The 13444-nt window shown below is 38.4% G+C and overlaps 1 protein-coding gene across 2 annotated transcripts; it reads left to right on the top strand.

Annotated features, from left to right (window-relative positions):
• The first annotated feature begins 616 nt into the window (after nucleotides 1-616).
• On the top strand, nucleotides 617-10452 carry LOC127969251 (proliferation marker protein Ki-67). 2 transcript variants are annotated; one of them, XM_052571094.1, is made up of 16 exons: nucleotides 617-849; nucleotides 1347-1450; nucleotides 2240-2321; nucleotides 2437-2552; nucleotides 2664-2733; nucleotides 2828-2897; nucleotides 3028-3768; nucleotides 3925-4145; nucleotides 4237-4807; nucleotides 4908-5029; nucleotides 5167-5341; nucleotides 5429-5551; nucleotides 5645-6657; nucleotides 6906-6951; nucleotides 7055-9463; nucleotides 9884-10452. In XM_052571094.1, exons 2-16 carry the CDS (start codon nucleotides 1362-1364, stop codon nucleotides 9976-9978), a joined length of 5943 nt encoding a protein of 1980 aa, XP_052427054.1. In that variant the 5' UTR covers nucleotides 617-849; nucleotides 1347-1361; the 3' UTR covers nucleotides 9979-10452. The 2 variants fall into 2 exon arrangements, with proteins under 2 accessions (XP_052427054.1, XP_052427055.1); XM_052571095.1 differs by lacking the exons at nucleotides 1347-1450; nucleotides 2240-2321; nucleotides 2437-2552 and having other exon boundaries at nucleotides 619-849.
• The last annotated feature ends 2992 nt before the right edge of the window (nucleotides 10453-13444 follow it).

Below are 13444 nucleotides of genomic sequence, written 5' to 3'. Positions count from 1 at the left end.
TTTAATGTATTGTATATTAATTTATCCATGTTTATGTTCTTTACTGTACACAGGTAGGTCCTTTATTTGATCTAAATTTGTATTACGTCTTTTACTCCCGATGTACACCACAATATTGGATTTGTTACTGTAAATTATACAATAATTAAAAATAAAGGGAAAACCCTGAATATTGTATTATAATATACACTAATGTATTTTAAATAGGATACTTAAGTGATTTTGTGTTGCCATAATACTATTTGGGCGCATGAACAGCTTCACTAGTTTTTCATACTCATGGCAATATTGCTTCCGCCGTCTTGAGCTTAGGGCGGATCGTATCTAGTTTAAAAGAGCGGTTGCACATTTAACGTGATTTAATTGGCCACCTTTTCTGTCGGGTTGTGTCGACACAAAATCCTATTGGCTATGAAAGTAGAAAGTATTACTACTGACCAACCAGAAGCCTTCGCGCGGAATTTTGAATGGTTTTCAAACATTGGTAGGTATCCGTCTTATATCCCTCCGCCTCCGCCGATTGACAAAGAAAATAGTTCTTCATTTTTATAATGCATTACACGCTTAATTAACCATTTAACAAGGCTCCAGTACACTGGCTCCATCTTTTATGAGACATTATATTATATTTGTGTAAAAAACTAGCAGTTGTTTAGATTTTTTCGCGGAGGGATATATGCCGTCAGTCAAGACGGAAACACGCGCTGATGTTTGGTAGTAACGTAGTTTGAGTTAGTTACGGCGGGAGCCAACGGGACAGTTATCTAAATGCTGGATTAAACTAGTTTTAAAAGCCGGGGTTAGACATCGATGGAATATATTTGATCGTTTTTATATACGCAACCTCAGGTAACGTTAAGTTAAATCCTCGATTATTTTCATTTCAAGGATACAAAGGAACTTCTCAAACATTATTGACGCATTGTGCTATCGACAGATGCGTAACAGTTAGTTACAATTAACAAAACAAATCGGTAACATTATTTTCAGTGAATGTGGTCAACACTTTTTGTTGTTGTAAATGTTGATTTATTTCTGAGCTTTTTGCATGTTGTGTAAGGTTAGTGTTTTAAATGCCGTTGGCCATGTGCTGATCTCGTGTCTTCAATTATGAATGTGATCGAAAAATTTTAATATTATCCTTTAATTCATAATACCGTATATATTAATGTAGATGTTGATGTCTAAACATGGTATTTTATTGTATAGTAACTTTATATTGTATTTAACATCAATGATGATATTCGAGATAGATTTCCATGTAACATTACAGTGAATATTGCATTTACGTCGATGAAAAATTCACACCAGTCACGGTTTTTTGTTGTTGTTTTTTTCTAAATAAGGTAAGTTGATTTGAAATGCCTTTGCTTGGAAAGATCGTGGTGATCAAAAGAAATGGAGGAGATGGCACTGAATTTCCCCTCACAGCGTCCTGTTTGTTCGGAAGGTCAGTAACACTCTTTGTAATCATAACTTAACGTTATATGGCTGTGAAGGTTTTTACTTAAAGTTATGCCAAGTTAAATGCAGAGGTGCATGGTAAAATGAATAAAAATTATAAGACTACTATTATAAAACATGCACACAATCACTGCAAGTAAAATTTAAGTGCAATTGCTTAAAAAGATTAACATTTTGTCATCATCTTAATTGCAATTGATACAAAGAACTATAAATATTTGGGGCATGCGCTGTTCAGCTCGATTGCTGCCAGGCGGGCTTTTCATTGATGTCAAATTTGACGCAGCAACCACTTTAGCCAATCAGAATATGTTACTCTAAATGACATGCGTTCATGCTCATTGACGGAGTATAACTCCTGTATGAGTCTTTGTTAAAATTATAGATCTGTTATGCAAAATAGAAGAAAATAAAGTGTTATTATCAGTGGAAGTACACTTAGAAAAAAACATAAAGAAGCACTGATGTCTTTTTTTATTATTATATAATCATTTTGATGGAACTCAACTTTCAACCAACCTGAAGTGATGTTTAAACATTTTTAAATATGCCTGTTTTAGTGTGTATAATAAAAAAAAAATTGAACAACAAATGATTAATGTATACTTTGAGTGAGTAATGATGTATATTTGAGTATTGTGTAGTTGAACTAGAATGACCCAATAAATCTGAGAGAGATTCATGTCTTTGATGTCTTACACTACATATCATATTTCATATTTACCAGTAAGGCAAATGGGCATAGTTTTAATGTGGACTCTTTTTATTGCTTTAGGAAGCTGGACTGTGATATTCGGATTCAGCTGCCGCAGGTGTCTAAAGAGCATTGCAAAATTGAGCTGAATGAGAACAAGGAGGTAATTATATTTTTGTTAAACTAAGTTTAACGTCTTGTTTTTGAAAAATGTTTATTTACACAAATGAACAAATGACTATGGCTATTTATTTATTGACTTGTATCTCTTGTTTAAGCTCATTTTGACCAATTTGAGCTCTGTGAACCCCACACGTATTAATGGACAAGCTCTTAATCAATCAGAACGTTTAAAGCATGGTGATCTCATCACAATCATTGATCGTTCTTTCAGGTGAGTCAGATGTTTATTGATATTAGTTCAATGCTGGGAAATAAGTCTTTCTTGGACAATCCTTGTTAAGTAGAATTTGTTTTATGTGTTCTGTTCTTGTCAAAATGTCAGGTTTGAGTACCCACCTCCTAAGACACCGAAGAAGACGCTGTCCACACCTGGAAAAGACAAAGCAGTTCAGGTGTGTGCTTTATGCTAGTCTGGCGAGACAGATGATTGGTATTTTTTATTCATTTATTATTTTTCTTTGTTTAATTGTTTCTTTTTTCCTATAGGCTTTGCAGGAGCAGCAGGAAAAAAGCACACCTGTTCCTGTGGACAAGAGGAAGTCAGAGCATTCGTTTGGTTAGTGATCATGAGATTTGAGGCTTTATCCTGTTTCTGTTGTATTAGAAGTAGAATAATATTAATATTAATTACTACTGTTTTTAAAATGATTTCATATCAATGTTGGTTATGTGTACTGTATTTACAGACACTTGTTTAAAAGATGGGTCAAATTTGCCACCATCTGTGGAACAAACTGTTGAGACTGAACCAGAAGGCAGCAAACTTAAAAAAGACAGTATGTCACCTTTTTGTGAGCTGTACCAAATGGTCAAACAGGACCTTGCTGCAAAATCACCATGGAAGTCTGAGCTACCAAAAACACCTCTTGCAAGACCTCAGGTTGGTCACAAGAAAGTTCTTGCTGCAGATGTTAAAAGTAGTCCGATACCAGTCCCAACCACATCTACCAAGAAGCGAAGATCTTCGAAATCCAAATCTGAAGATTCAACTGGACCAGCTATTATTCAGAGCTCATTGAATGCAAATGTGGAAGAAAAACCCACTGAAGATATGCCATCTGTAGGGCCCAGTACCCCCTCAATTACGGAGAAAAATATAATTCCTGTCTCCCAGAAGAAGAGAACACCCTTGAAATCACCTCAGAAGTTCAGTGCTGATGACGTAGTCCAGCAGATTGTCATAGAGCCACAGCCTGAAGAGAAAACCCCTAAATCCCCAAAAGGAAGGAGAAGTGGTGGATCACAGAATCAAAGCCTTTCTCATCAAATACCCTCAGTCGAGCCTCAGACTCCAGGCTCTGAGGATAAAAACACTGAAGTGAAAATGTCACCGAGAACATCTCCAAGAGCAAATGCTGGCAAAAGATTTCAAGTCCAAGATGTTCTGCCTGAAATTACGGCTACCACATCAGCTTCTAAGAAGCAAGGTGAGATGGCTTGATTTTCTCCTTATTGATTAAATTTGTAGCGCATTAGAAGTGTCTGCATTCTGAATTCCGCATTTAGGAAAATGTTGCAAATATATGTGCCTATTTAAGTCATATTCATCATTCTTTTGTTTTGTCCTACATATGACACTTCAGGTAATGAGCTATGTGATGGTAATGAATCTTACAATGAAGTAACCATTCCAAAATCAAAGAAAAAGCGAGTGTCCTTTGGTGGTCAGTTAAGCCCAGAGCTATTTGATAAACGCCTGCCTCCAAATTCCCCCCTTCGGCGTGGGGCAGCCCCACGACGTAGTTTGGGTCTTTCCCAAAAGCCCCAATCTCTCCTACGACGAGCATCCACCATCGGTCTTATGGTAATGCATAAAACAGCTTTTTTTTTTTTTTTTAGGACTATTACATTTTTTAAACATGAATCCAATCCGCTTTTCCCACTTATTTTTTTAGGCTCTTCGACTTGCAGAAACCTTTCCAGAGGCTCAAAAACATTCTCCAAAGAGAGCTTCACCCAAACGGACAGCATCTCCAGCGAAGACTCAATCACCTGGTAAAAAGTCACCAAGTACCAAGGCTAGAACTCCATCTCCTGCCAAAAAGTCACCATGTTCCAAAGCTAAAACTCCATCACCTAAACCTCAAAAGTCACCATCTGCTTCAACCAAGGCTCCAACACCATCCTCTTCTCCTGCTACACCCAGGACACCTTCTTCTGCTAAGAGAGCTTCATCTTCAGCGATTGAGTCTGTGGGTGACATGTCTTTAACTGTGACACCTAGGGTGCAGGGGCGGTTTTCAATCTCTCGTATCAGTACTCCATCACCTGTCCAGGACCAAGGGGACGAGTCTGAACCACAGTCAACCATTGTAGATGTGCCCCAGAAATGTGTAACACCAAAGATACCTTTAAGGAGGAAGAGCATGAAGTCTTCTTCAAGAAAAACACCCAAAAGTGCAATTAAAAGTGCACTTGATGTCATGCGTTCAAGACGCAGTGGAGCATCACGGGCTAATCTAAAAGGTGAAACATTTAAACTGGTTATGTCAGTGCTTTACTTTTTCGAATAGTAAATCTTTCATCAGTTGAAATATTTAAATTTTTTTTGTTCCTTTGTTTAAAGTGTTGACCTCTTGGGCTGATATTGTGAAGTTTGGTCAAACCAAACCTCAGATGGAAGTTACAACTAAGAAAAAATCTACGAAGAACATAGTAGTGAAGAAAACTGCAGTCCCAAAACCCAAGGTAAAATACAAAAGATTATCAGTCTAAAAAAATTTTTTTGTTCTGAAATGCTCAAATTTCTGTTCATGTTTTTATTCAATGAATGGATCATTAATTTGTGACCATTACAAATTGCATTTAACTGGTTACCTATACAGACACCTGCACGGAGGCTGAAAGATGATGTCAGCACTGGGCATGCAGCATCTCCACTTACCATTGTTGTTGGCAAAGCCCATATGAAGACTAACCAGTCTGTTGGTGCTGCACCTAAAATAGTGCCAAACATAGCACTGTTCAAGAAGGACATGAAAATGGATGAGGACTTGACAGGTTTGTTCAATGTTGAAGAAAACAATGTATGCAATTAATGTTTGATGAAATTATAGTTCAAATTCTATACGTTTTGTGTAATGTTAGGTGTTGCAGAGATTTTCAAAACACCTGCAAACACCAGGTCTAAGAATAGAGTTCTTGTGAATAATGAATGTCCAGAGATTCTTCTGAATGAGATTTCAGTGATGAAAACACCAGAGGAATTGGGTAAATGTTTCAGATTTTTGTCACTATTGATCTACAGTTTGTTGTTTTTATATAACTCTGATTTCATGGCCTTGTTTTTCATTTCCCACGCAGGTGAAATGATGGTTTCACCATTAAGTGTGGTCTCCACTGCCAAACGTGGTGGCTACAACAATGAAGCAGTGACACGACTTCTTTTGGACAACCAGGATGATAGTTTGTTGGAAGACGAAAGTCTTTCTCAGCTCCCTGAGAACTCAAATGAGGCAAGTTTCCATGACATCATTCCAGACGTAGAGACACCTTCTGATGTACAAATGGAGGAAGAGGCTGCTGCACCTGAAGCAGTAGTCAAAACCCCAAAACAGAGAGCAGCACCATCTTTGTGCCTCACTGGAGTCAAGCGACTCATGAAGACACCCAAACAGAAGGCAGAACCAATTGAGGATTTAAGAGGAAAGCTGCTCAAGACCCCGAAGGTATTTAAACCTTCCCAGCATGAAAGTCTAGAAGGTGTTAAGGAACTCTTAAAGACTCCCAAATACAGGGGAGCTCCAGTAGAAGACATGGTTGGAGTGAAAAGAGTGATGCAGACACCAAAAGAGAAAAGCAAACCTGTACTCTGCGCAGCTGGTCTTCAGAGGCTTATGAGAACACCCAAAGAAAAGGCAGAGCAACATGAAGACCTGACTGGTGTGAAAGAACTGATGAAAACACCAAAAATAGAGGGAGCTATGGTGGAGAATCAGTTAGGGCCAAAACGATTGGTGAAGACACCTAAGCGGAAGAGAAATCAAGTTGAAGAGGACCTAACTGGTGTTCAACAACTGATGAAGACCCCTAAGCACAAAGGAGAACCAGTTGAAGATGAAATGTGTGTACAAAGGCTAATGCAGACTCCCAAAGAGAAAGATGTACCTGTAGAAGAAATCTCTGGTTTGAAGCAGGTAATTCAGGCTCCCAATCAAAAAGAAGATCCTGTCAGCAGTCAGTTTGGAATCAGTGACCTGATGAGGACCCCTCAATTTAAAGAATCATTGGCAGAGGATTATTCTGGGTTTAAAGAATTTCAGTCAGAGAATAGCTCTTCCCTGACAACAGAAAGCAGAGTGACTGAGCCTACTGAGGTAAATGGCCAGGTTACCCCATTAAACATTCATACCATGCTTTCTCAGTAGATAATTTAGCTGACAAATGTGAGTTTTGTCATGCTGTTTATTTGCATTGTAGAAATGTAATGCTTCTTTGGATAGATGCTTTACTAACGCACTAAACATTTTGTAATGTTTGACTTCATTCTGTTTTAATCCAAAGTAAGTGGGAGTTGTTTTTATTTCCTTCTAATTTAATTAAACATTGTATTTTTAATCATTAGATACAAGAACCAGAGGAAAGTGGCTCTGGATTCATACCAGTTGAAGGTAAGTTAAATCTGGGTAATTCCCATCTATTTTATTGTTCTTAGGGAAATTAGGTGTTTGACAGTTAACTAGTTGTATTAAATGAATTTGTCTTGACTAATAGGTTTGGATGAGGAACATGACGAAGAAAATGTCTGTCCAGTTAAAACCATGGAGACTGAAGTTGTAAAATCTGTGGATCTTCAGTGCACAGCTAAAGTAGTTGAATCTAATCAGAGTGATCAAGAGGTTGAGACTGTAATTCCCCAGGAAAGACACCCTGACCAGAATGAAGAGTCAATTTCAGTTGAGGCTGTTGATGTCTTTTCTTTTGGGGCAGATGAGAAAACCCAGGAGCAGTCTGAAGAAGCTGTATGCGTATCTGATAATACCAATGCAACAGTTGGAGCTACCCCAACTGCTGAGCCAGAGGAGCTAATCAAGTCTCCACCTGCCAACAAAATTCAGCGTGGCAGTCGAGGAAGAGCAGCACAGAAATCCAAAAATGAAATGGTCAAAGCACCTGCTGTGTTGTCATTAATTGAAGAGGAAAATATGAGTTGTCCAATTCCTGCTAGCCCTGCCAGAGGAAGGAGAGGCAAGATACTTCTTGAAGTTCCAGAAATGGCCGCCAGCCCAGTCAGAAAATCAGCCCGTGGTAGAGTTCCCAAGCATAGCTTTGTGGAAGAAGAGGCAAAGAATACTGAGGCTTCCCAAGTACTTGTAGAGTCCATAAATACTGAGATACCAGAGAACCTGCCTGTTGTTACCAAAACCAGGAAAGGAAGGAAAGCTAAACAAGATGATGCTGTAGTTGTGCCCACTGTTGATGCAAATGCTGTTGACCCACAGTGTCCTGATGCCAGCGAAGAGCAGGTCCAAGCTCCTGTTGTGAAACCTGGGAGAAGAAAGAAGATGGAAAAAATAGAAAGCCAACCTTCAGAAGAACCTGAACAGAAAACTGAAATTGTTTGTGAAGAAAATGCTGTTGCATCAGAGGATGTGAAGTTGCAGACTTCACTAGGTACTGAAACTGTCTCTACAACTAGAGCTAGGAGGGGTAGGCCAGCAAAGAAGGAACACTTGAAAACCGAGCCAACCCCTGCTTCAGAAAGTGAAATCCCAAGCACTCATGTTGTTGTAGTGGCTGAGAAGCCACTGACACCTGTGGCAAAGTCAGGGCGTGGAAGGAAAGGTAAAAAAGAAACTGTCAAGGACCAACCCTTGGATGATGTCACTGTTGTTTCCAAAGCTGTGTCAGAGGCAGATGTTGACAACAAAGAGGAGACTCAAACACTTGTGGTCAAGTCTGGCAGAGGGAGAAAGGCTAAACTGCAGAAACCACAAATAGCTGAAGAGGTTGTTGAGCAAACTGCTATAGAAACCTGCACACATATTCCTGTGACTGAAGAACCCACTGAAATGTTGGTCAAATCTGTGAGAGGGAATAGGAAGACAAAGCAGTCAAAGATGACCGTTTCAGTTGAGGAGAACATTGTCAGTCCAGTTGAACAAGCAGAAACCCCTGCTGTAAAACCTGGTCGAAAAAGGGCAGTAATTGCAAAGGAACCTGAAATGGTAGCAGATGTTTCTGTCAAAAGGGGTCGCCGTGCTGTTGCAGACCCTGCACCACCAGTTGCTATAGTATCTAGCCGTGCACGTAAAGCAGTTGCCAAGGCAGAGTCTGAGGTTACCGAGGATGTGGCTTCATCAGAGGAGCCAGTTAAGCCTGTAAAACATACCAGGAGAACAGCAAAAGCACCCGAATCAAAGAAAGAAGAAAGTACCATGACACAAGCAGATTCTGAATTTGTTGCTGTTGAGAATACAACAGTTGTTGCACTGGCTAAAGTGGAAAGAGGGAGCCGTGGCAAAAAACAGAAGGATTTAACTAAGGACATCTCTAAAAACCAAATCAAAGAATCTGCTGCAGTTGAGGAAGCTAATGAAATGAAACCCTCAAAAACGGTTAACTGGGGCCCCGATTTGGTCATCGGTAAAGATATTGAAACTTCTACAGATGTAAAAGAACCACTAATGAAGAAATCCAAAAGATTAGGCAAATTGCCATCTGAGACAACCTCCACAGAATCAAATGAATCAGCTGATCTGCCACCCAGAGGCCGCAGAGGGAGGGGAGCGAAAAAAGAAGAACCTCCTGTTGCAGACTCTAAAGAAGCAGCTCCGGTACTTGCCAAGCCATTGAGAAGAGGAAAGGCAGTGGCTCCTTCTGCACCCAAATCAGAGCCCACTGATAGCAAGACATCAACTCCCCTCAAAAGGAAAAGGAATGAGGTTATCGAGGTAACGGATGAGTCAGTAAATCAGGAACCTTTGCCAAAGAGAAGAGGCAGAGTGGCCAAAAGCGCTGAAGTTGCAGCAGAGGTCTCCAGCAAAGAAAAAATATCTGAAGCTGAACCAGAAAATGCTGAACCAACTCCCAAGAAAACTGGTAATAGAGCTGCAAGAGGACAGAAAAGGACAGCTCAGGAACCAGATCCGGCACCTGCCAAGGCTCAAGAGTCTGTTTTAGGTAAGCATTATGTAAATGCTGTTCTCTGTATTCCTGAAGGGTTCAAGAACTTTACATTGTGGTTTGGTAAGAAGAAGATGTTCAATGAACCTGATTGTGCAACATGGGACTATTAAGTAGTTTGTGGATAAGGTTTTTTTTTCAGATATAGCTATATCGTTCAGTGAATTAGTCACTTCAGTCTTGCCTGGTAATAGCCTTCAAATAATGTATTAAATTTTCTTGCGTAGAGCTAACATAGTTTGGGGTTGATTAAATCAATAATGTGGTGACACTAAAACTAATGGGCTTGGTAAGTTTAGACCTGTGTCTTATGTTTAAGAATATGTAATAATAATAATTAGATTTTCTGTTTTGTGTTCATGCTATGCTGTACTATTCACCTGTTGAGAGTGTAATGGTAACGTTTTGTTCACACAGGAACCACCACTCGAAAAGGAAGGAGTGTGAAAAAAGTAGAGGAAGTAGATGTCCCTACAGAGGCAGCTCCTGTTAGACGCACCAGGAGGAAGTAAAGCACTGATCTTACAGCGTGGTCTTAATTATCAATTCTCTATAATCTCTTAAAAAGGTTTAGTTTTATATATTTGTAATATTTCATGCCTTTTTTCTATATATTTTTTTCCAGTGTAATTTTAGCTGTTTTTATCTTAGGGAAAACTGTTTGTGTAGATTTATCAGATGTGTTCTCTTAAACTCAAGAGGAAAGGGGCATTGAGACATGCAGACTTGTTTTTACTTCAAGAAAATGTTTAAAGAATTTCTACTTTTAAACTGTTAACGTTGCTCAAAAACATTTATCTTCTATATTCCCTTCCTTTGTGTTTTTATATTTTTTTTATTTTATTAAAAGAATAAAGTAAGTGAGGGGTGCTAAACCAGACTTAATCGATCACAATTCCAAGTCCAAGAGTGTGTAATATGCTGTAGTAGGTAGTGTACATGTGACATGCTTGAAAGTTTTCAAATAAAAGATTCTTGTCACCTCATGTTTGATTTTATTTTATTTTTTTCCTGAGTTTTTTAAATTAGTCTGTCACTTGCGAAGTGGTTGAGACCATTTATTGTATAGGTTGTAACACATTGTCAATGAAGGTGTGCCAGAAAACAGACAATAGTAGGTCAATAGTACCATATTTTGTGTGGGGGCAGGGGGCACCTGTTACACGAAAAACTGGATGTCCATATCCATTGCATTTACAGCAGTTAAATTGCCATGGTATATTGTAAAAAAAAATGCTACAATACCAAATGTGCAACAGCATAAATGATCTCAGAAATCATGTTTTTGTAAATCTTTGCATTCGTTGAGTAATAGGTTTTACATGTGTTGTGGACACAGTAATTCATTTACTTATGTATAGTGATCTATTTTTGTCATTTTAAAGTGAAAAGTTAGTGTAACCACTGGGTTGGCTGCAAAATTGACCCAACCCAGTAAAAATAAAATTGTTTATTTTATGTTGAACCGTCAGTCTTGCCGCACAGTATCCGCCTCAACAGCAGGTGGCGCTCAGCCGCTCAAACGGAAGCGGTGACGTAATCCAATATATTCGGTATATTCGTTCGCGGAATATTTTGAAATCCAACCGAAGTATCGATGGAAGAATGTACTAGTATGTATATATATATATATATATATATATATATATCCCCCATTGACTGTAGTATATTTTACAACCTTATACATTTGGTATGCTAAAATACAAACCGAGAATCGTCCCCCAGCTTAAGTTTATATCGGAAGTTTTGTTCGGTGCAAAATTCTGATTTAATTCTTTATTGCAAAGTTTGTTGAGGTTTCTCCCAGAATGTATGACAGTTTGTTCTTTTGTTGCATCTGGTTGAAGTGCTCGTTTGTGATTCGGGGGACGAATGTTTCCTTATTTGTGTATAATTAGGGCATGTTGTTTAAAAGTGCAGTACTGTTTCCACTTCATGTTGAGTGCAGCGTGGACACAATCTGTCTTCTTTTGGCAGCCAGGTCTGTCTGTCTCTAAAATGAGGTTATGGTCACGGAGTCTGTACATGATCAAGACTTTTCTTAGTTTAGGGTCTGCCACTGTGTATTCTGCCAATTTATATTCTCTGTTTAGAGACAGACAGCATTCTAATTTACTTTGCTGATAATGTTGCATCTGTCCAGTGTTTCAGATATTTCTATGTTTTAATGATTTGATTTAGTCTAGCTGTGGTTTTGGATTGTAAAGTCAGTTATGACAGCAGCTGGCTCTGGGGCTTTTCTCTGGGTTCAGTTCTTGGTAGTTTAATGCTTTATGGTGGAGGGTCTCAGTAATGACTGCTTTTTAGGTACGCATAGAATTTTAATTAAATTCAATTCAAGTTTATTTGTAAGCAACTTTACAGAAAATTAAGTTTCTTCAATATTTAGTAGTAGCTTATAAGTGGTGAATGTCAGTTAATGTGCATATGACAGGAATTTTCAGAATAATTAATACAAGACGTAGTCAGCCAGACAAACATTATTAACAGCAATTATTATATGTTGCAATCACACTTGTAGCAATATTTGTTAGTTCTGTTTGTTGTTTCAGGGTTGGCATCATCTAGGGTCCTCTGAGGGATCAGAATTTAATGGCTTTTTAATTATTTAGTGGGTCAGCCCTAATTTTGTTCTACAGGCATTGTGTGGAGTTTTTCATTGTATACTGAGAATATTTTTACAGAATTCTGCCTACAGAGTCTCTATTGGGTGTTTGTCTCATTTGGTGAAGTCTCGGTTTGTGAGTGGACCCCAGACCTCAAATCCATAGATTGGTTCTATAACTAATTCGGATTATTTTTAGCCAGATTCCAATTGGGATTGTTTTTCTTGATTGTGTAAAAAGCTCTTTGTGCCTTGTCTCTCATGTTGTCCACAGCCTTGTTAAAGTTTCCTGTGTTTATTCCGAAGTGTGTTTAAATTTTGTGTGTTCTAAGAGCATGTGTAAGGGCGAACAGAGATGTTGCTTTTCGTAACTTGACCTTTTTTGGAATATCATAAGTCTTTTTGAGGTATAACTGACAAGGCTCATGTCTGACAGAAGGTGTGCAGGATGTCCAGGTGCTGTTGTAGACACTCTTTTGTGTGTGACAGCAGCACTAAATCATCCGCAAACAGAAGACATTTAACTTTGGTGTCTAGTAGTAGTAGGGTTACGTCATGACTCTTTGTGTTTGTTTTTTAACTGGAAATTTGTTATTAGTGTACATGGATTTGATGATGTCATATGTTTTTCCTCTGATGCCGCATTGGATTCATTTAATTAAAAGACCCTCATGCCAAATGAAGTCAAAAGCTTTTCTGAAGTCAACAACGCATGAAAAGATTAAAAAAAAATTTTTTTTGGTTTCTTTGCCAATTAGGGTATATGGAGTGTATATGTCTGATGTGTGGTATTTTGGTTAGGACATTTCTCTCAGTAAGGTAATGAAGGAGTGTGCTGTTTAGGATGTTACCTAGAGTTTACCTAAGTTGCCGTTTAACCATATTCTGCGATAGTTATTAAGGTCGAATTTGTCTCTGCTTTTATGAATTGGGGTGATGAGGCCTTGGTTCCAGGTGCTGGGAAATACACCTGCACTAAAGATGATATTAAACAGTTTAAGAAGGGCCAGTTTGAATTTTTGGTTGGTGCATATAATTATTAAATTCAGAATTCTATCAATACCACATGCTTTTTGGGATTTAAGTGTTTGTATATTATCGCACAGTTCAGCTAGTGTAACAGGATAATATAGTGTGTTCTGGCACTCTTTAATGGTTGACTCTAGAACACATAGTCTGTTGTATTGTGAACCGAGTTAGGTTTTAATCTGTTTTGTTCTCTCTCTCTCTCTCTCTCTCTCTCTGTGTGTGTGTTTATTGCTTATTTTCCACATGTGAAAACAAGCTACACTTTTATATTGCTAACATATTAGGCACATAGTACAATTACAGTATAGTTTTGCTTTGAAAAACATCAAGTATTTAGTGAATCT

The sequence above is a fragment of the Carassius gibelio genome, chromosome B12 (assembly GCF_023724105.1).
Source record: "Carassius gibelio isolate Cgi1373 ecotype wild population from Czech Republic chromosome B12, carGib1.2-hapl.c, whole genome shotgun sequence".
In the NCBI taxonomy this organism is placed as follows: Eukaryota; Metazoa; Chordata; class Actinopteri; order Cypriniformes; family Cyprinidae; genus Carassius; species Carassius gibelio.
The sequence above is the reverse complement of the archived record's forward strand: the minus strand, read 5'-3'. Positions and strand labels throughout refer to the sequence as shown.

Excerpts from the sequence above, each read along its gene's own strand:
- LOC127969251 (XM_052571094.1), top strand. The coding sequence starts at position 1,362 with ATGCCTTTGCTTGGAAAGATCGTGGTGATCAAAAGAAATGGAGGAGAT. Across the intron at positions 4,146-4,236 it reads CATCCACCATCGGTCTTATG|GCTCTTCGACTTGCAGAAAC; the intron begins GTAATGCATAAA and ends TTATTTTTTTAG. Across the intron at positions 6,658-6,905 it reads GAGTGACTGAGCCTACTGAG|ATACAAGAACCAGAGGAAAG; the intron begins GTAAATGGCCAG and ends TTTAATCATTAG.